At 39.0% G+C, this 22,927-nt stretch overlaps 2 protein-coding genes across 4 annotated transcripts in view; one reads left to right on the top strand and one right to left on the bottom strand.

Moving 5' to 3' along the window:
- Positions 1 to 9,594, top strand: part of AP1AR (adaptor related protein complex 1 associated regulatory protein) — a gene marked incomplete at both ends in the record, with an annotated part of 47,790 nt that extends 38,196 nt beyond the window's left edge. For all 3 annotated transcript variants that reach the window (XM_080697899.1, XM_080697898.1, XM_080697897.1), the window contains one exon: positions 9,329 to 9,594. In XM_080697899.1, coding sequence (XP_080554025.1) covers positions 9,329 to 9,594 — 266 coding nt within the window. The remainder of the gene's footprint in view (positions 1 to 9,328) is intronic.
- A 12,147-nt stretch (positions 9,595 to 21,741) lies between these two features.
- Positions 21,742 to 22,299, bottom strand: TIFA (TRAF interacting protein with forkhead associated domain; the record flags this gene model as incomplete). The annotated part of the gene is made up of 1 exon (XM_080697900.1): positions 21,742 to 22,299. The coding sequence occupies one exon, from the start codon at positions 22,297 to 22,299 to the stop codon at positions 21,742 to 21,744; it is 558 nt and encodes a 185-aa protein (XP_080554026.1).
- Between the last annotated feature and the right edge of the window lie 628 nt (positions 22,300 to 22,927).

The following is a 22,927-nucleotide window of genomic DNA, read 5'->3' as shown; positions in this document are numbered from 1 at the left end:
GGTGGCACATGCCTATAATCATAATATTTTCTATAACTATATTCTCACAATTCTTCCCAGTTTAAAATATACATCATTATTCTTAAAATTCTGTTAACATACAGCAACTCTTGCTCTCAAAACATGTTTGACTAGAAGTTATTTTGGTAATCTGTGGAGGATTGTTTGGTTAGAACTATCTTTGTCTTGTTACTAGAGCCTTCACACAGAGAGTTATTCCACATCCTATGAGGATCATTATTCCAAATACTATAATAAAGAATACTATGACCAAAATCATTATTTTTCCTTGCTTTCCAAACCATTGTCCCATTAGGCCGAGGAAAAAATCACCTTTCTCTGAATTTTTTGCTAACTCAGTTGCTAATGGAGTCAAGCCTTGCAGGGCTTTAGTTACATCACCATCTGATGTGGTATTTGGGATAAAGGTGCAACATTGGTCCCTTTTTATGGCACAAAACTTTTCCCTTTTTTTAAGATTGTATCTGTTAGTCTATTTTCCCAGATTTTGTTAGTAGCATCTAACTCTTTAGCTCTTTCCTTAATGGAATGTAGGATGTAGTTGACAAATCTCTGTTGATTATAATATATATCATTCATCTAATCTTTTTTTTAATAGTGAACCACCAAAAGAATATCATTATAAACCATGTAACTATCTGGTTTTTAGTCTTAAATTTGTTGAGACCACCCTTTGGAACCCTGATCAAATCTATATATATGTGAGGGTCCAATGACTCACTAGAGGGTTGAGGGATGTCCCTGTTGGACCTATATTGGGCCTTAATGGCCTTAGTTGGGGTTTGAAATGCCAGGGTAAAAAGGGATTGACAGTTGTACTAGAGTACAAGTTTCATTTCAATTGGCAGGTAAGTAACAGTCCTCCACAGTACCTACAGAAGTTTGCTTGAGCAATCACTAATCAGACTGATTATCTAGCTCCTCGAAGGACCAGCATTCACTACAGCCAGTAATGTTGCCCCAAAACATTGACTATCCCTTCCATCTTGAGATGCACAAAGTACAGTTTGTATTTGGGATCAGAGGCTTGAGAGTTTGGAGGCTCTTGCTTTGAACCCTGAATTACTGGGAACAGGAGTGAGAGGGTCTTACAAGACTCGTTCCTCCATGCCAGATTGTTCTGAAAGAGGACTATCATATATCTTATGACCACTAGGTCTGAGGTTCATCCGAGTGGAAATGGTACCACCACTTGAGCCTCTGGCCTGCATACTGCACAAGTGTTAACAGTCACTTTTGTTTAAGGTGTTGGCAGAATTTCTAATCCATTTTGACCATGCATTTGTTTTCCCATATCCTGTTTTAAATTCTGTCATCTGGTGTAAATCCTCTGTTTTTACTCTAGTGGCCTGAGTTGAGGGGTTAACATTAATAGCTGAGGTTGAATTATTAACTAGTTTAGACCAGACCAACATTTAATAGAAAGGGCTGACTTTCCTGGTATGTGAGTTAACAAGAGTAGATTATACTGTAAGTTAGCACAGGTTTCAAGGGAAACCTCTTCAGTCCTGGTTACTTTTTCTTTTAACTCCCTCAGAATTGAGACAGCTCTGTATGTTGGTACTGTCCACATGGGGTTGTCCCCTGGGATTTGTCCCAACTAAAACAAGGGACTTTCTTTGGATTATTTTGCTGTATCACTCAGACTGGTTTTGGGCAGATATAGGACTTGACATGCATTAATCTTTATAGTTAGAGGGTTTTCTCCTACAGTTACATTTATAGTTAATTGGGCTGAATAATGACTATCCCATACCTGGAAGCTCAACAGAACCAAAGAACCAGAATGAATTTAGAGTCTTTTTATAGTTAATCTCTTTGACCTGTGTGTAATGAGTTCAACCTCTTTCAGTAGTGCAAACAGCTCTCTTGGTTGCAAGCAACACCTGAATGGTCGTTCCCAGGCTGGCTGAGCTTGTTCTCCTTCCAGGCCTTTGTTAGGATGCTGTAATACCCTATTAACATTGTTATCCATGGCACTCAGAAGTGAGACCACCTCAACCCAGTTGGTATGGTGGTCAATTATTAAATACCAAATGGTATTAAGTCATTCCAGCTTTGGCATTTCCATGTAGTCCACTTGGATAGTTTGTAAAGGCCTGATTCCTAGTTTTCTCCTGCCTTCTGGTTTTCTTCTTAGAGCCTGCTTATTTACCTTTCTAAAGGTAATGCAGCCCTCATTTACTTGTCAGTGTCCGTAGACCCTCAGGACTGCATTTCACTGCCAGCCCCGGTGACTTCCCTGGTATAATTGGGCTAATATTTCCCTCATAATGGGTTTAGAAAGCATCTCCCTTCCATCTAGTAACAACCGTTTTCCATTAGGAGGAGTCTTACAGGCTCCCAGTTTGATCAGTCATTCCTCTTGGGGAGTGAACTCTGGGGTAGCAGGAGGTAGAGGGATGACAGGGGTGAGATGGTGAATCTTAAGGGATAAGATGAGGCCTCTGGTTGCAAAGCTGCTTCCTTAGTAACCATGTTTACCAGTCTTATTTCCCTGAACTTCTTTGGAGTGACCCCATTGATGCCCAGAAACTACACTATACCAGGAACTATACTAAAGCTATTTCTTCAGGTAACATTAAGCTGTCTAGTACCTGGGTAATTAACTCCTTGTGTATTAGTTCTCATCCCTTACCACCAGTAAGACCTCTTTCATCCCAAATCTTTCCAAAGGTATATACTACTCCAAAAGCATATTTGAATCTTTGTATATAGATGGCTTCTTCCTTTACTTTCAGATGCTTTAAAACTTGGTTTAGGAGCCAGGCATGGTGGCGCACGCTTGTAATCCCAGCACTTGGGAATGCTGAGACAAGAGGATTGCACGGGTTTGAAGCCAGCCTCAGCTACTGAGAGAGGCTCTCAGCAATTTAGTGAGACCCTGTTTCCAAATAAAGTATAAAATAGGTCTGGGAGTATAGCCTGGAGGTAGAAAAGCCCCTAGGTTCCACCTCTAGTACCACAATAAATAAATAAATAAATAAATAAATAAATAAATAAATAAATAAATAAATAAATATTGTTTAGAGCAAACAGTTCACAGGTCTGGGCTGATCACCCATTGAGAAGTGTTCCTGCCCTTATGACAGTGAATTGTTCTCCATCTATGACTGAGTATCCATTATGTCTCTTTCCCTGAGGTATTTTAGAGGAGCCATCTACATAGAATCTAGCACCCATGGAGGAAGGGTTCTCCCTGAGATCAGCTCTGACTTTGGTCTGGTAATCTCTATGCACTGCTCTAAGGGTTCTTGAACTCCACCTCCTATTAAAAATGCAGCCAGATAAAGTCTATTATTGATAGTGAGGGTCAGATCATGTTTTTCTATTAGGATTGCTTCATATTTCAGTAGAGAATCTGTCAGACATCTACCCACCCTCTGGTTTAAAATTGTTCTGACCTGATGTGGAGTAGTCACAACTAAAGTTCTAACAAGCTGGGCATGGTGGCACACGCTTGTAATCCCAGTACTTGAGAGGCTGAGACAAGAGGATCGTAGGTTCAAAGCCAGCCTCAGCAGCTTAGTGATGCTCTCAGCAACTTAATGAGATCCTATTTCCCAAATAAAATTTAAAATAGATCTGGGGGTATAGTCCAGAGGTAGAAGGCCTCTGGGTTCCATTCCCAGTACCACAATAAATAAATAAATAAATAAATAAATAAATAAATAAATAAATAAATAAATAAATAAATTTCCACCAAAGGTCAGTTTTCTACCCTCCTCTGAGCAGGACTGTGGCTGCTACCAACTGAATGCATTCAGGCCAGCCTCTGGTAACAAGGTCTGAGAGCTTAGATAAATAGGCCATGAGCTGTTCCCCCCTCCACCCCCACCCCGTGCTCTTGAGTTAACATCCCTAACATGGTACCTTTATCTACATTAATGTAGAGGTGGAATGGTTTTTCTAGGGACAACAAGGCTAATACTGGGGCAGTGATCAAGGCCTGATTGAGAAACTTGACATTGCATTTCCTCCAGATTCCAGAGGATGGGGTCAGGTTCTTCATATAGGAGTTTAAGATATAATTCCTTGGTTTTGGGGGCATATAAATTAATCCATATCTACAGTACCTGACAAGCCCTAAAAATTTTCTTAATTCCTTTTTGGTACCCGGAAGGAGCATGCTAGTAATCCTTTAGACTCTGTGGACTCAACCTCCTTTTTCCCTTGCTGATTAGATGCCCTAAATATTTTACTTTCTTTTCTACAAATTGCAATTTGATCTTTGAAACTCTCAGGCCGCGTTGTCCCAGAAAGTTTAATAAGTGTCTTGTAACGTCTATAACCTTTTCTTTATCTCTTCCAGAGAAAAGTAGATCGTTCACATATTAGATCAGTCCAATTGAGGAAGGATCCTCAAATTCCTCTAGCACCTTTTCTAGAACTTGTCCATACAAGTTGGGTGACCCTGTGAATCTTTGTGGAAATACAGTCCATCAATATTACTGTTTCCTCTCAGTCCCAGGGTCCTCCCACTCAATGGCAAAGGTATCTCTACTTTCCTTAGCTGGAGGACAGGCCCAGTAGGCATCCTCTAAATCTATCACACTAACAGTTATGTTCATGAGTGATCCTACTAAGAAGGATGTAAAAGTTAGGGACTGTTAAATGGGGACATGCAGGGTTCAAGCAGGCAACCCTGGAGTCCGCCTTCTATAATGAGTGTGACCCCATCCTTCCTTCTAGGAGTATTAGGTGTTACTTTCTCCTAACAGCTTCCCTTTCTCTTTTTAGTTCAATCTGAATAAGAGAAATCTTAAGCCCCCCTCTGTTTCCTTCCTTGCTCCGGACTGCAGGATATATATATCCTCTTCTTCCAGAGTGGATAGAAGATTGAATGGTGCCTGAATCCTTAGTCGATCTACTTTTAATACAAGTCCTAATTTAGTCATTAGATTTCAGCCCGAAAAATAAGTTCCCACCTCAGGTACAAAAAGGAATTCTTTCTGGTCTGGCCTGGTCTTATACTCAGCCTGTGTTTTCTTAAAAATAAGTATATTAAATCCTTCCCCCTTCACCTCTGAAACCATTAATGAATTATTAGACAGCCTTAAGGAGGGGGGTGATGGGCAAGGGAAGATCTGGCTGCCCCAGAATCACACAGGAATATTAACCCCTCCCTTTCAAGTTTTAACTGCAGATTTATCAAGGGCTCTTAGGCCCATTTGCATAAAAGAGCCCCTGACTGCCTCGAAGGTCATGAGGGATATGAACACTTTTCCTTCCTGAGGTCCAGCATTCCTTTTTTAAATGGCCCTCCTTTCTGCACCAGTAGCATTTCTTTTTCCCTTGCCATTAGATCACCCCCCGAGTCTCTCCTCCCTTTGGGGGTCCCTGGATTGAGGATCTTTGTAGTTTCTAGGCCAGTTTTCCCCTGGGTTATTTGTTCTATATAAGAGGCCATTATTTTAGCTTTTTGCTTTCATTTCTCTTCATCCCTCTTTACATAGACTCTTTGAGCTTCCCATAACAATTCCTCTAGGATCTGATTTTCCCAGGTTTCTAATTTTCTAGCTTCCTTGCAATGTCTGGCCAACTTTTAGTAACAAATGTAACTAAAACATTTCTTGTCCTAGAGAGTCCTCTGGGTTTAACCCAAAATATTTCTGCATTTGGTCTCTCAATCTGTTAAGTAAATCAGCTGGCCCCTCCTCCTTTTCCTGCTGTACATCAAAAGCCTTGGTCATGTTCTGGGATTGAGGTATGGATTCTCTAATCCTCTCAATTATTAGTTCGCGAAGGTCTCTCTTTTGACTTTTTTGTTCTGGGTTGTCATAATGTTGTTATCCCATGGGGGCTCCTGATTACAAAACTTAACCTCAGAAGCTAGGACGTCAGGGCTGGCTGGGTGCCCTCATTCCCATGCAGCCATGGCTGCCCTCTCCTCTCCAGTAAAGACATGCCCCAAATGGACATTATTCAGTCCATGTATAAATCTGTGGCCCTAGAAATTGATCTGGCTGGTCTATGGCCCTGTGGGGATTCTCTATAAGAGGCTTGAGTTCCTCTTAGAGCTCTAACATCAGAACTAGTTTGGGGAGCATTCACAAAACCAAAAGCCTTTCCACCCAGAGGAACTTTCCTAAGTGAGTAAAGAGGCTAATGGCTGTTCCTTTTTAGAAGAAAAAGGGAAATTTTGGATATCCTGTTCACATTGTTGAACCTCTCTTCTCAGTTGGAGAAGAGAGGTACATAATGAAGGGGGGAGTCTGAGATCACTGCAGATGACACAGATTCCCTCCCTCCTCGTGGCTTAAGGTGATCCAGTCTGTCAATTCCCTGAATTACAGGAGGAGGCAAATAGTCAAGGAGTCCCAGTTGCCATTTTGTTCTTGTTTTTGTTCATTTCTGCTTCATAAGGAATAAGACTACAGGACCTTTCCTCCAGCAGAGCATGTAGTCTATCTCTTCCAGGGTAAAAGGACTTTTATCATTGACATATTCAATTAAGAGTTGTTAAGCCCATTCCTCACTGGAACCAAATTTTGGCCAGAATATTGATGGTTTGAGGATGAGTTCTTGGTCCAAATGAAACAGCAATATTTTATCATTTCATGCTTCTTTTTCCCTGGTGTCCTAGAAATGTCTTCCCAATATCAGGAGCATATGTCCCAGGGTACTATCTGAGGGAATTTTGTTTAATGCCTCTCCCTCCCTGGGAACCTCCTTACTGGGTGAAGAAGTCTTATTTCCCATCTTGGCTTGCGTAGTTGTATAACCACAACTAGATACTTGGCTGAGACCCAGTCTCCCCTTGCTGAAGGCTTCTAGTGTTCCTCCCCAGATGTACTTTTTCTTTCTCTGTCCATGTCCCTTTATGGAAAATACATCCATGGTAAGAGCTTCTTATCTATTGGTGGGCTAGTATAACCCCCTAGCATGCTCTTCCAGGAGGCTGCCTTATGCCATATGCAGTGCCAAAGATATAACAGAATTGCAGGTCCAGACTCTACACCTGCTATTTGTCATTCAAGTACACACCCAGCCTTTACATTCCATCTACCCCAGTCTTCCTGGGTGTGTACCCACAACTAGATGCTAGTCTCCCTGCTGGGGTGGGGGTTTCTAGTATTCTTCTCCCTCTGTGCTTTGTCTTTCTCTGTTGTCTCCCTCCCAGGAAATATATTCAAGGTAGGTTCTTCTTACCTATTTGGAGGGCTAGTATAACCCCCTAGCAGACTCCTCTGGAGTGGCCTCTTATGCTGTATGAAGCATTGAGGATATCACAGAACGGCAGATCCAGACTCCACACTCACTCAAGTGCATGCACGGACACACACAGCCCCCAGGATTCCCCGGCCACCCAGGTGTTACACACACACACATACTAACACTAACACAACCCACGGGATGTCTCGGCCACCCAAGTGTTACTTGCTTCTCCCCTGAAGCATTCATACCTGAGTCCACACATGGAATTTCTGGTCACCGCAGAATCTGTTAAGGCCTCCTCCACGTTCGTTGCCTTGGGATTTTCTCCTGAAGATTTGTCTCCTGCTCTAGAGATTGTGGGTCCCCTTTCCCCTGAGGCTACCTCAATAAGAGAGTTGACGCGTCTTCCTTAAGAAGAAATCCTCACTAACTTGGAGGGATTCTGTGTCCCAAATTTTGTGCCAAATTTGTTAGAAATAAATTTTCATGCATCAAAAAGGCACATGTTTGAAAATTGCTTGGGAAGGTGATCTTACTTTTTTGCAAAAAAGGGTGCTCCCAAGTATGTGAGAGCACACCTGGCAAAGAACCCAATGGGTCTTATATCCCTGACGCAAAGCTTCTGAGCTGAACTCCTGTTGGTGGGAATTTCAGCTTCACATTCTTCCAGGTCAGAGGAAGACCATGAGAGGTTAACACCTGCAATCTCTTATTACTTTAGGATCTGATTTGTTATGATCCAAAAGTGAAATCATTGAATGTGTCTAGATATTCTCTTATAATCTCTTTGCCAATCCTAGACTTTAATTATGTGACCAGTGTTGCTTCTATACTTAGAAATTCAGATTTCTTTTCTGTTCTCTCTCCAAGCTTTCTACTGCCAATTAAATGACATTTTTTCTTCCAAAATGTTTGATATTTTTCACTTTACCAGTTTATTTCTGTTCTTAATTAGATCTAGAATAATTTGCTCTAGAAACATCTCTACTCTCTTTTGTTAGTAAATCAGAATACCATGAGAGTATAAACTTACGAGCCAGATTGAGTAAAGTAAAATTCTTACTCCAAATCTAGGGCTATAGCTCAGCAGTAGAGTGCCTGCCTAGCATGCAGCCCTGGTTCAATCCCCAGCACTGCCAAAAAAATTTTATCCTCCACTTTATAGCCATGTGACCTTGGACAAATTACTTACCTTTCACTCCAGTTTCTTCAACTCTAAAATGGAGTTAATGGAAGCCAGGCGTGCGCACGCTTGTAATCCCTGCGCTTGGGAGGCTGAAACAGGATTGCGTAGGTTCGAAGCCAGTCTCAGCTACTTAGTGAGGCTCTCAGCATTTTAGTGAGACCCTGTTTCCAAATAAAATATAAAATGGGTCTGGGAATGTAGCCCAGAAGTAGAAAGCCTCTGGGTTCCACCCCCAGTACCACCAAAAAAAAAAAAAAAAAAATGGAGTTAATGATAGCACTATACTTCATAGAGTTGTTAAGGATTAAATCTATTAATGTGTTTGAAGTGCATGCAGCATTAACAGGAATCTAGTAAGTACTGGAAACGTATATGTTATCATTGGAGTGATTGTCATTCTCTGGGAAATGAAATTATCATCTAGGTAGAAAAAGATCTTGGCAAATAAATTGATTTCTCTGTATAAGACTAATGGCAATTGAAAACCTTTGTCCATTCTGTTTGATACATGACTTTTCAGACAGTTCATCTTATCAGATGAAAAATGTTACATCAAAACTGCCCCTTTTTTTAGTATTTATTTTTATTGATTGATCTCTTGGTACTGGGCATTGAACCCAGGGGTATTCTGACGCAGAACTACAACCCTAACCCTTTTTACTTTGCAAGGGGCCTTACTAAGTTGCTGAGGGTGACCTTGAACCTGTGATCCTCCTGTCTCTGCCTCTTAAGTGCTGAGATCACAGGTGTGTGCCACCACGCCCAAAGAGTATTTACTTTTAGTCTTAAGGCAGAAATTTCCAGAAATTTCCCTTAAGGCCTTCATAGGACTAGCTCCTTTAGTTAATTCATAAATTAAATCTGATAATAAGAGACAACAACTATATTGTTAAACTGGGAGGTCTTTTAATACAGCTTTTTATCTTTACTGAAATTTTTTTTAAAACTCTATTCACATCATAGGAATGAATAGAATGCTTCCAATGAGAGAACGTTCCAAAACAGAGGAAGACATTCTCCGAGCAGCGCTGAAGTCTAGCAGCAAAAAGACTGGAAGTAATCCTACATCAGCCTCCGATGATTCCAATGGGCTGGAGTGGGAGAATGATTTTGTTAGTGCTGAGATGGATGATAACGGCAATTCCGAGTATTCTGGATTTGTAAATCCTGTATTAGAACTGTCTGATTCTGGCACAAAGCAGTCTGATACAGATCAACAGATGCGATAGAGTAAAATTGTATGAATATTTATTAGCTGTGACCAACTGTTAAAAACCAACTAGAATGTGTAAATGGTTGTACTGAGCCTTTTTTTAAGGGGTGGTGAGACACCATGTTGTAATTGTTATTTTATTAGAAAGGAGTAGGAATGATAGGATAGATCTGAATTGCTTCAGAATTAAGTGCAATTTTATCATCTGCCTTCTGCTTTTTGAGATAAATTTAATGGTTTTGTCATGTTATCAATTAAATTAATTTTAACTATTGGATTCTGGTTTCTCTTTTAGATTTTTCACATTTTTAAAAATATCAGTTTTACTTTGAATGCTTTAGTAAGCTAATATCATTATCCATTTGTGAAAATATTGAGGTATTTTTTGTAGATTCTCAGCAGCTGTGAAGGGAGCACATGGGAGGGTTCTAGATTCAGATCTAAACCAAGACCATTTTTTAGCATTATTTACTTCTCTGCCTTTTGTTGTGCAATTGCACGCACAGTAATTTGAGTACATTATTCTGAGAAATGCTAAAGTATCTATTTTTGTTTGTCCTTATTATATGTCCTAGTATGATGAAATTGATTCAGTCTGAACAAATGACAGTATGATAAAAAATAAGCTTCAGTTTGGACATTGTTAGTAATAGTAAAAATAATACTTAAGAAAATATGTAATGTATTTAGATTTCCCACTTCCTTTTACATGCCACTGTATTGATTTTAAATTGATATATTAAGATTAGGTGTCATTATTTTTTTTAATTCTTCATTTCCAGTGAATGATCTTGGATTTTACACAGAACATATTCTCTGAGTGATTGAAGGAAGGAAAACAAACAAAAGTAATACGGGTATTTCAAAGTAAATAAAGTCCTTTCTGGTAAGAAAGGTTCCACTGATTTTACCATATTTCCTTTGCCTTGTAGTACAAGGTGCTCTAATGGGATGGAACTAAGTATATCTATCTGTATATAACTGCATTTTGTGATAGACAAATTAACTTTTCCTTTCCCTGAAGTTTATGTATCAGTATCAGTATCAAAGGCTGGGGATATCAAACACTCCCTAGTTGCTTACCTTGATTTTGCTGAGGATTGAGTACAATTTTAGTAGCAAACTGGGTTTTCTTAGTTTTCCTCAATGTGTTTTCTTTTCATGCAACAGCAGCAATGCATGTTCTCAAAAATACAGGAAGGTCCAGATAAAAATAATAACTTAAAGTTCTTACTGTACTTTTAAAAAAATAATCATGTGGCCCTTTCAATATTGGAACTGCTAGGCAATGGCATCTATAGTATTTTGACATTTTTTTAATTTCGTAGAAATATGATACTTTAAAATGTAAATATAAAACATTAGGTAATGCTGTTATTTATATCTGTCCTAACGTAATTTAAGTTGTAGTTATGTCATTGGAAACACTTTAAAGGTACTCTATATTCACATTGCCTGTGTTAATGCTTTTTAAAGTTTATATACATCAAATGTATATTTTTGGTTTGACATAAGCTAGTATTGCAATTTTTCTTGGCTTTTTGTTCATAAGGAATTTTCTGAAGGAATGATAACTTCTCGAGGATTGTGAATAAACACATTTTTACAGATAATAAGTTATTTGATTTTTACTGGTTTTACTTCATAAAGATGCAGATGTTATGACTCCTGACTTAGAAAGGAAGAGGAAACAAAATTTAAATTATGTGTCTTAACTACTAAGAAAAAAAAAGTTAGGTTCTTTGTTTATATTTTTAAAAACCACTAGAAATAGCTTATTTATTCAGAAACCAGGGCTTCTGCTCTTCTGCTTACCATTCTGATAAATAAGACATAAATGAATAGACATAAATAACAATATCTTAGTAGTGTGCAGTGGCACATGCCGGTAGTTGCAGCCAGCCTCAGCAGCATAGTGAGACCCTGTTTCATAATAAATAAGACTGGGGGAGCCAGGCATGGTGGCACACGCTTGTAATCCTAGCACTTGGGAGGCTAACACAGGACGATCCGGGTTCACGAACAGCCTCAGCTACTTAGGTCCTTTGCAACTCAGTGAGACCCTATTTCAAAATAAAGAATAAAAAAATAAGACAGGGGGTATAGCTTGGAGGTTGAATGCCCCTGGGTTCCATCCTCAGTACTGCAAAAATAAATAAATGAGTAAATAATAAAGACTGGGGGTATTACTCAGAGGTAGTTTGCCCCTGGGTTCAATTCTCAGTACCTGTGTGTGTGTGTGTGTGTGTGTGTGTGTGTGTGTGTGTGTGTGTGTTTCTCTGTATCTCATAGATCAGTTAAATCTACAAAGTGATAGGACAGAGGTTACAGCCAAGTAACTACTTTCGATGGTTCAGGAGAATCTTTTCTAAGGAGACATTTGAGCTGGGATATAATTGTTGAGCTGGTGTTTTTGAGATTTGAATAAATTCTGCAGCTCAGGGGACATATCTAGGTACAAGTTTGGGAGTTACTGGAAGGTTAGTGGTCTTTTAAGTCATTATACTAGCTCAGTTCACCCCAGGTAAATACCAACTTCTTTAATGTTGACCTCAGAGGTTGCAGTTAGAGAACAGCGTAAAAGAGCAGATACAAGAAGAATGCAGGGAATCAGAATATAGTGTCAGAAGCCAGGAAAAGAGAGGGGTCACCAATATATTAAATGCTTTGAAAAGAAGATGGGTGAGTTACAGCTGGGTTTGGAAACCTGGCTAATGCATGCTGTCAGTTGTACTATTGAAAGGATGGAAACCAGAGAGTTTGCAGATGGGGAAATAAGAAGCTTCCACGACAAACAGAAACTGAAGGAATTTATGTCTTCAAAACCAGCGCTACAGAAAATACTCAAAGAGATTAACTATAAAGAAGAAATAGGTAATACACACCAGAACCAGAGAAACAAGATTTTCCATCCATCAGACAACTAAACAAAGAAGAATAAACAGTATTTCAAACAGAAATAAAATCTTAACATGTTAGGAGTTAAAAGTTATCTTTCAATAATCACAATGAATGTAAATGGCCTCAATTCCCCAATAAAAAGACATAAAGTGGTAAAATGGATTAAAAAACAGAACCCATCCATCTGCTGCTTACAAGAAACACACTTTACAAGTAAAGATAGTAACAAACTCAAGGTAAAGGGCTGGAGCAAGGTAATTCATGTTAAGTAGCCATCCCAACAAATGAAGTAGTATTTCACTATAGTTTTTATTTGTATTTCCTTAATGATTAGTTATGATAATGAGTGATATGTGTTTATTGGTCATATAAAAATCTTTTTTTAAACAATAGGTTTTTTTGTTTGATTTTATTTTATTTTTATTTTTTATTTTTAAATATTTTTTATTAGTGCACTGTATTCATACATCATAATGAGATTTAAAAAATACTTTTGTAGACATACATGCACATATCGCCCAGTTAGCCCCTACCCGATCCCACCCCATTCCCTCCCCATCCCTCCTTCACATGCTTGGCTTAGTGGTTGACATCTAGTATTATAGCAATTTATCCAAAATTAACAATGATAATCTCAGAACAATTTCATTTGTCTGATACCAAGCTTTTGATGACTTAAAGGTAACATTTCAATATTTCTTTTTGCTTTCTTTCTTACCAGAAAATATTTTTTCTTTTCTTTTTTTTAGGTGAAACTATCATACATTTATTTATTTATTTTTCAGAAAGAAATCTATCCTAATATGGAATATGGACCCTAGATACCCAAAATGATCTCGAAAAAGAACAATGCTAGAAGATGTATATTTTCTGATTTCAAACCATATAAAGCTACAATAATTGAAACAGTGTAGTACTGTTATAAAGGCAGATATATAAACCATTGGAGTTAAATAAAAGCCTAGAGATAAATTCTTCCATATATTGTCAAGTTATTTTTGACAAGGTTTCCATGAACATTTGGTGAAGGAAATAATCTTTTAACTAAATAATGTTGAAAAATAATAATTACATGAAAAAGAATAAAATTGGACCCTTACCTAACACCATATACAAATATTAAAATAGATAAAAGACCTAAATATAAATCTTAAGACTATAAACTTTTAGAAGAAAATCTGGGTCATAAAACCTCGCAACATTGAAATTGGCGGTGATTTCTTGGATATGATTTCAATGGCACAGGCAACAGAAGAGATTACAAACTCCCTAAAAAATAAAAAAAATATTATATATCCAAAGACAATGTAAACAGAGTTAAAAGTTACTGATAGAATGGGATAAAATATTTCCAAATGCTATATCTGAAGGTATATTAATATTCCAACTAGAAATCCTAAAAATTAACAACAATAAAAGCAAACAATACCATTTAGAGATAGGTAAAAGACTAACATAAATAATGAATCTCCACAGATACCCAATCTTAGTTGTCTGTTGGATGGAAAATCTTGTTTCTCTGGTTCTGGTGTGTGTTACCTATTTCTTCTTTGTAGTTAATCTCTTTGAGTATTTTCTCTAGTGCTGGTTTTGAAGACATAAATTCCTTCAGTTTCTGTTTGTCATGGAAGCTTCTTATTTCCCCATCTAATTTGATAGAAAGTTTTGCTGGGTAGGAAATTTTTGGCTGGAAGTTGTTTTCTTTCAGAGTTTGGAATATGTTACTCCAAGCCCTTCTGGCTCTCATGGCTTGGTTTGGGAAGTCTGGAGTGATTCTAATTGGTTTGCCTCTGAATGTCACTTGGCCCTTTGTTTTTGTTGCCTTTAAGATTCTCTGCTTGGCTTCCACATTGGTCATTTTGACAATTATGTGGCATGGGGATCCTCTTCTCCGATCCTGTCTAAAGGGAGTTCTATAAGTTTCCTGGACCTGTATATCGACCTCTTGCTCTGTGTTTGGAAAATTTTCTGCTATTACTTCCTTGAAGTGATTGTTGATCCCTTTGGTTTCACCTTCTTTTCCCTCCTCTATTCCAATTATTCTTAGGTTAGCTCTCTTAAAATGGGCCCATATTTCTTCAATGTCAGATTCCTGCTGTCGGATTTTTTTTTTCTAAATAAGAAACTATGCGTTCATTTTTGGAGTGTTCATCTTCTATGAGCGAGATTCTATTCTCCATGTGGTCTAATCGGTTGTTTGTACTTCATTAATTGCATCCTTTATCTCTTTTTGGCTCTCTGAATTCTTTTCGAAACACCTCTATTATTTTTACAGTTATTTTCCTGATTTGATCTTCTAGAAATCTCTTAATTTCTGTCTTATCAGGTTCTGATGTTGTGGGGTTCTGGGCATTGCTCCATTGTTATTCCTCTTTCCCATGATTTTGGAAGTTTGTGCCTTCTCTGGGTTCTTCCCTTGGGTCACTACGACTTCACTTAAGGTGCTCTGGATCTTGAGTCTATGGTATCTCAGTCCCCACTACTCCTTTACTGGGTTGTATCGCAGAGTCTCAGACCCAGGGAGTCAATAGAGGCTGCTTTAGACCATGGGGGGTGCCAGGTTGGGCATTCTCCTAAGGTGTGATATCTCTGCCACCGCCACTCCCCCACTGGGTCAAGTCCCTGTGAGTGCAGTCCTGGGATTTCTCCTCTAGGGGCCGCAATTTGACTCACTGTTGTTGAATACGCTGATGGAGCTGTAGTAGACTCAGTGAATTTGCTGCTGCTGCCACTGGTGGCAATATGGCACCGCTGCCACACCCTCGGCCGTGAGGCTGGCTTATTTCTTCTTTTGTTTTGAGCTCCACTCTGAGTCCCTGCAGGGTGTGCTGAGCCCAGCCTCTGGGAGCTTTAGATGCTCCCTGCGCTGAAAAATCTGCCGAATTCCGCCCAGCTGATCTGCAGCAGCTTACCTCAGCTCGCTGTCCGCCGCTCCTCTCTGGAGCCTGATGGGCTGTTGAGTACGTTGGTGTGGAGCCATCCGGTGAATTCGCCGCTGCCGCCAGCAGTAAGGCGCTGCTGCATCCTCAGGCGTGAGGCCAGCATATCTCCTCTGTGACTCTGAGCTCCATTCTGAGCCCCCTCCTCTCTGGGGCTTGGTGCTGCAAGTGAAGATGGCGTGCCGCTCCACTCCACACCACGGCTCCGGCCACAGCACTGCGGTCTGGTATCTTTCTGGTGTTCGTTTTTCCAGCCCTCTTTTTCTCTATTCCTTGCAATTACATTTTTTGTTTCTCTGCTGATGGTGTTTTCTGGCTATGAAAGGCGCTGATTTTGTGGTAATAGAGATTGGTTGTTAGCGCGGCTCGTAAGCCCCACTTTTCTTTGTCACCATCTTCCCGGAAGTCATATAAAAATCTTTGGGGATTCATTATCTATTTTAGTCTTTTACCTATTTCTAAATTGCATTTTTTGCTTTTATTGTTGCTAATTTTGGGGATTTCTACTTGGAATATTAATATACCTTCAGATAGAGCATTTGGAAATATTTTAACCCGTTCTATCAGTAACTTTTAATTCTATTTACATTGTCTTTGGATGTACAGTATTTTTCTATTTGTTATGAAGTTTTTTAATTCTTGTGTTGCCTGTGCCTTTGGAATCATATCCAAGAAATCACTGCCAATTTCAATGTTGTGAATTTTTGTTTTGATTTTTGTCTTTTTTTATTTTTGGTGATACAGGGGTTCTTAGGAGCCCTTCTACCTCTGGGCTACACTCCCAGACCTATTTTATTTTTGGAAACAGGGTCTCTTACACCAGCGCAGCTGGCTTCGAACCTGCGCGATCTTCCTGTCTCTGCCTCCCAAGTGCGGGGATTACAATTGTGCGCCATCACACCTGGCCATTGAAGTTTTATGACCCTGGTTTTCTTCTAAAAGTTTATAGTCTTAAGATTTACATTTAGGTCTTTTATCTTTTTTGAGTTAATATTTGTATATGGTGTTAGGTAAGCGCCCAATTTTATTCTTTTTCATGTAGTTATTAATTTTCAATAATATTTAGTGAAAAGATTATTATTTCTCTCACCAAATGTTCTTTGAAAGCTTGTCAAAAATAACTTGACCATATATGGAAGAAAAAAATAAACATATCAAAGTTAATCAGGAAACCAAGCATGGGAAGGAGGGATGGGGAAGGTAGGGGCTGATTGGGTGATGTGTGCGTGCATATCTCCACAAGTTTTTTTATCCCTGTAAGATGTATGACGACAATGCACCAATAAAAATTTATTTAACAAAAAAATAAAAAAAATAAAGGGCTGAAGAATATCCCTGGTTTCAATCCCCAGAATCCCCTCCCCCCAAAGAAGAATAAAGAATAGCTAGTGTAGATGTTTTATTTGAAAAATTTTGCTGTCAATGAACAGAAATAGGATAACTGGAAGGGCATATGGAGTTATGTAAGGGTTTTTATTGTTTTTATTTAAGATACTAGAAATAATTTAAGTACCTCTAAATTGTATAATTTGGAATGATGCCTTTTTCTTAGTAATTGAATAGATACATTATTCTACCTTACATAATGATTTCCTAACTATAAATCTTTGACATCTTAAAAACAGGTTTTATGTCAAACATATTTATAATGTCCTGCCTTCACTAATTTGATATCTGGTAATGATTTGATTAATGAGATCACAGAAGAATTCTGAGAAACACAGATGTCCTGCATCTGATCCTTGCATCCTTAGAAAACAATAAAAGTGAAAATGAAATGAAATTATTTAAGGGAGTTTTTTCCCTTGGTATCTAAGTATTGTAATGTCCTCTATAGCTGGGAGACCTTTCATATGTGACTGTTAAATATAAGAACCTAACTGCCCAGTGTGTTTAGAGAACATGTGCTATGTGGAACCCTGATAAAGGCACAAAGTACTTTATCTCAACTGATCACACACTGAGGGTTGCACTATTTTAACCCTTGTTTTTCAAAAAAGGAAACTGAGTGCCAGGTTACACAGGAAATAAAATCTAGGCAATATGATTCAGAGCACACGCTGAATACTATATGTCTAAAGAAATTAGGTCAATATTATTTCTGATGGGTTTTGTTTTGAAAACTGTTTAGATATCCAAAGTGCTACTATCATAAAAAGACACTTTTGTCTAACGTGACCTCTTTTTGTACCTATTGTGACTAATCTCAGAAGTTTGTTTTAAAATGATTTTGGCTTGTGAGCAGTGATTTTACTCATGCTGATTGCAGTGTCAAACTGGTCATCTCTGGCCCTTTGGTGGCATTCCATCAGCATCGGAACAGTGAAACCAGCAACAGCGCTGAAACCAGTTTTCCCATTTAGTTCACCACAGCCCAGACCCTAAATCCCTTGTGTAAGAGGCATAAGGCAAATAAATAGTTTGGTGTAGATTCCATAGGTGAAAGATAAGTGGTCCTCCTTACTCCTTCCTGAACTGTAAGCTCTGATGGTTTCAGTCATGGTTTACACAATAAAATAGTATCCACATCTGCTATTTTAACAGATAGCATTTAATATAAGGAATTAATAAATGTTAAATGAAAAAGCAAAGAAAGCCATGAGGTAACATGGAAGAAGCTACCATGTACACACACAGAATGTTAATAGTATCACCTGGTAACAAGATAATGGCTTGATTTAAAAAGACATGGTGGTGTACACCTGTAATCCCTGTACTTGAGATGCTGAGACAGGAGTATCACAAGTTCAAGAACAGCTTCAACAATGTAGGAAGATTCTCAGCAACCTAGTGAGACCCTGTTTTAAACTAAAAATAAAATAGGACTGGAGAGTGTGGCTTAGAGGTAGAACTCCCCTGAATTCAATCTCCAGTACCAAAAAAAAAAGACATAATTATGATCTATATGTTACATATATAGATATATTTAAAGTAAAGCTTTAAGTGACTACATACCCCATTCCTCCTTCATTGAAACAAGTGTCACCCTTCATATTAGAGCCAAAAATAATGCTTTTGTAAGTCAAGTCAGATAGTAGACAGAGCTTTCTGGAAAATGGTTATATAATCCTGTGGCATGGGATTTCAGCAGCGGAAGTATAACCAGGTCATGAAGCCACAAATTCAAGAACTGGCAATGTCAGTAACACTGGCCCTCCCCTTAATACCCCCCACACACTTAAGGGCACAAGAGAAACCAATTCTCAGGGACAGAGAAGCCCTTGAAGGTGTGTGTATATGGAAATTTTCACAACTGAGCTATAGTACTTTGTATCAAACACCAGTATTTTTGTTGCCCCCCCCCACACTGCGGCCATTTTTGAGGAAATGGCTTTTCCAATCTGCATGGTCGGTGACCAGAGCAGCTGTTATATAATGTGGCCATGTTACTGAGGAGAGCTGGTTGGTGGAGGGGTAGGCACCTCACCTGAGTCCACGCTTCCCAGGAACCTGTTTAGGGAGATCAGGTTGTTTTTGATGACCAGTAATGTGTCTTGAAGCTGTGGCTGTGCATCTCCATGCCGGTAGAGAATAGAGCCCACGTGTGCTGATGGGTTGAGTTGGAGGCATCTGAAGCCTGCTGTCTTCTGAGAGCTTCAGTTTCCTCTGATAGCACCTCTCTGTGCCTAGGTAGCTCTGGCAAAGATTTCATCCTTTGTCATCCAAACAATCCTAATATTAACCTGTCGTACCTTTGTTATCTATTAGAATCGAGCTATGGAAGGTTTACGTTCTTTGGAGAATAAGAATGTTACTATTTAGCAACCCACTCTCTCCTTTGCCAATTTGTTTTAAAAAATTAGTAATTTTTTTGTGGTACTGGGAGTGGAATCCAGAGGCTTTCTACCTCTGGGCTATACTCCCAGACCTATTTTTATATTTTATTTGGAAACAGGGTCTCACTAAGTTGCTGAGAGCCTCACTAAGTAGCTGAGGCTGGCTTCGAACCTGTGTGATCCTCCTGTCTCAGCCTCCCAAGCGCGGGGACTACAAGTGTGCGCCACCATGCTCGGCTAAAAAAATTAGTACTTCTCAAATTGAATAAAACCCTTAACAAGATAAACATTAAGAATAATCATTAACTGTTTCATATGAACATGAGGTATTTTTCTCCTAACACATTGTTTGGGTTCAGTAACAATGAATAAGAATTCTTTAATAAGACTGTAACTTAGCTCATCTATCAGCTCAAAGGTAATAAACATTTGAAACATGTTGAAAAAGTTTTTCAACATGTGGCATTGCTGTACATTATAGTATATGTACTTCACTCATAGGTAACCTTTACCATAAAAACTATTTACACTGTAAGCAATTCTAACAACCTGGGTGATCTAGTGTGTAAATCCACATCACACTGAAGTTATAATTCTACAAAAAGATAATAAAGGCGATCGATGGTGGCTAGGAGTGACAGTAGATAATGGTAGGCCAGGGGAGAGTGTTAGTTTTCTATCTGCTGCTTTAAAAAATTAGTGCAATTTAGTACCTTAGAACAACATAAACATCATCTTAGTTCTATTGCTCAAGCACAAGTCTCAAAGGACTAAATTCAAGGTGTCCACAGGACTTGGCTCCTTTCTAGAGTTTTCTCAGCCTCCTCTTGCTTCTGGGTGTCCAGTTTGCATTCTCAGCTTCGGGACGTGGCTTGTGTTCCTTGGCTTGTGGCCTCCTTCCTCCACCTTCAAAGCCTGCACTGGCAGGTCAAGTCTTCACGCTTCATCGTTCTGAAATCTTGTTCTGCCCTTCCTGTAATTAACTGGGTATAGGATAATCTGCCTAAGATCAATCACCAAGCAGCCTCAGTTTCATCCACAGTCGTAATTCCTTTTTGCTATGTCACAGCACGTTCAGTTCTGGGGATCAGCACCTGGACATCTGGGCACCTTTGGGTGGGACTTTACCTACCCTGGGAAGTAGGCAGGAGAGCTAGACAGAGGAACTGAAATAGTCACTGCGGCCACTTTACAGAGGGACAGAGTTCTCTCTACAGCAACATTTCCAGGACTGAGATGGGGGCCAAGCTGCCGGACATCATATTCTACAGCCCAAGAGTGACCGATGGTCTGAAACTGTACAAGGTTTACTAGGGTTGTCACTTGGTAAAAAGCTGAAATTTATTTTTAAAAATTTTTAGAAAGGTTACAGCAATATGGTCAATTTTTTGCTTCAAACATTGGACCTCTTATAGCAGGAAATCTAATTTACCTGAAATGTTACATAGGGAGCCCAATTTCCTGGTAATGCTAGAGTTGAATGAGAATCTTTTAAATAAAGACAGTTTATTTGAAGCTAAATTTTTAAAAATATTTATGCATTTATTATAAATATTCACATATATTCACTTACATACAGCAGCCTAAGAACAATTATTTCCCTTCTTTAGAAAGTTTCAAAGAAATGGTTAGGAAATTAAACTTTGACTTTATTATGTGTATGAATGCTGTTAAAAATTGAGATTTGTGGAATTTAAAAATTATGTAAAGTACATAAAAATCAAATTTTAAATTCAGTAAGAAAATGATTCTAAATACAGTGGTTCTTTAAAGTGTTTAAATATTAGTTTTAGATGATAAATACAGACAAGGAGAACTGTTATCTTTGGAAGACACTATAATTCCATTAAAAAAAAATCAGGGTGTTACTGCTCAAACCTTCTCATATTGAAACCACAATGATGGGCAGACAGTATTCCAGAATTCTACAAGTACGAACAGGCACAGGCACCAGCTAACAGCCTGCCTGGCCAGGCGCCCTAGGACCATGAGAATGAATGGCAGTTGTGAAATGAGGGAGACCAAGATAAGGTTCTGTGGTGGCTCATGTTTGTAGTCCCAGTACTTGGGAGGTTGGGACAGGAGGATCACAGGTTTGCAGCCAGCCTCAGCTACTTAGTGAGGCCGTTTCAAAATAAAGAATAAAACTCAGGGCTAGCGGTATAGCTCAGAAGTAGAATGCCCCTGAGTTCAATTCCCAGTTCAAACCACACACACACACACACACACACACACACACACACACACACAGAAAAATAAGACTAAAATCAAGCAGAAAAAGAAAAATACATAACCTTATTTTAAGAGCACAGTTTCATCACATTTTTTATGCACTAACCTTCACTGACGTACATTTACTTCTTCATAAATCCAGGAAGGCAACAAGTGACTAAGTTGATGACTGGCACAATCTACAGAATCCCACAAAAGGCGAATCCTGAACTTGACAGTGTAACAGATGACTATAACATCCAACACGGATCAACTCTTAGTAAGGAGGAAGTCTGCCGAGGAGCATCCTTCACGCGTTCCTCTCCCCCTCCGTGTTCACAACTCGTTTTCATCCATTTCTGTAGGAAATGTGCTGTGAGTGGAAGAGGAGAGATAGCTGCCACTCTCGGGGACCGGTGTCTGAGCTGGCCAGTAGTTTTCTTGCAAGAGGGGTCTTGGAGAAAACACAAAGTGAGTCTCAAATGAGTCGACTGACTCTCCATCTTCCTTTTCCAACAGAAACTGAAACTCGCCGAATCTGACCATGCACCTGTAGGGCAGGTCCATCTTATTTAGGTAGCCCAGCACCTGACTGTCTACAATCAGACTGGTTTTCCTACTCATGTTTTTAATTTCGAACGACAGAACTGAGCTGTTAAATTGTTTAAAGGGCTGCAGCGAAAATTGAACTCGGGAAACCTGTTTGTCCTGAAAAATATAATGACAGATGTTGGAATTTCGTCCAAATGTTACCACTTCACTGGAGGAGAGTTTCTCTCTATGGTAGAACTTTATTGATTGGAATATTCCACTTTGCAACTGGCCAGGATGGTAAACAGTCATCTGGAGACAAGTCATTGTCTCTTCTGTGTCGGCATCTTCAAAATTGGACATGATGTGGACCAGAGGACCAGCCTGCAACAGTAACACCAAGTTAGTCCACACGCACACTGCACCTACTGAGAACTATGACTCTAATACTCTGAAAATCTGAGAGATGATTTATTTAGACTCTAAATTAAGAAAACAATAGAAGGAATTAAAAGTTAACTAATGAATATGTAAAATCCTATACCAATAAGCCCATGAGAATGGGGGGTATCATCTTTTCTTATGTCTGTATTTTTCATTTTTAGTTTGACCATAAGACCAAACATTGCATCTGGACAGTAACAATGGAATGCTTTTTGACAACAAAGTGAAGCGAGTAAACATTAAAGAAATTTCAATTCCTTTCTCATTGCAACAGAGGCACTTGGGCCCAGAAAAATATAGCAATTTTACTTTTAAGAAAAAAAAATCAGGCCGGGCATGGTGGTGCACACTTGTAATCCCAGCACTTAGGAGGCTGAGACAGGAGGATCGCACAGGTTCGAAGCCAGCCTCAGCTACTTAATGAGGCTCTCAGAAACTTAGTGAGACCCTGTTTCCAAATAAAATATAAAATAGGTCTGAGAGTATAGCCCGGGGGTAGAAAGCCTAGGTTCCATCCCAGTATCGCAGAAAGAAAAAAGAAAGAAAG

Source organism: Muscardinus avellanarius, assembly GCF_963383645.1.
Source record: "Muscardinus avellanarius genome assembly, chromosome: 6".
Classification (NCBI taxonomy): domain Eukaryota; kingdom Metazoa; phylum Chordata; class Mammalia; order Rodentia; family Gliridae; genus Muscardinus; species Muscardinus avellanarius.
Note: the sequence above shows the minus strand (reverse complement) of the source record. Positions and strands in the feature narration are given on the sequence as shown.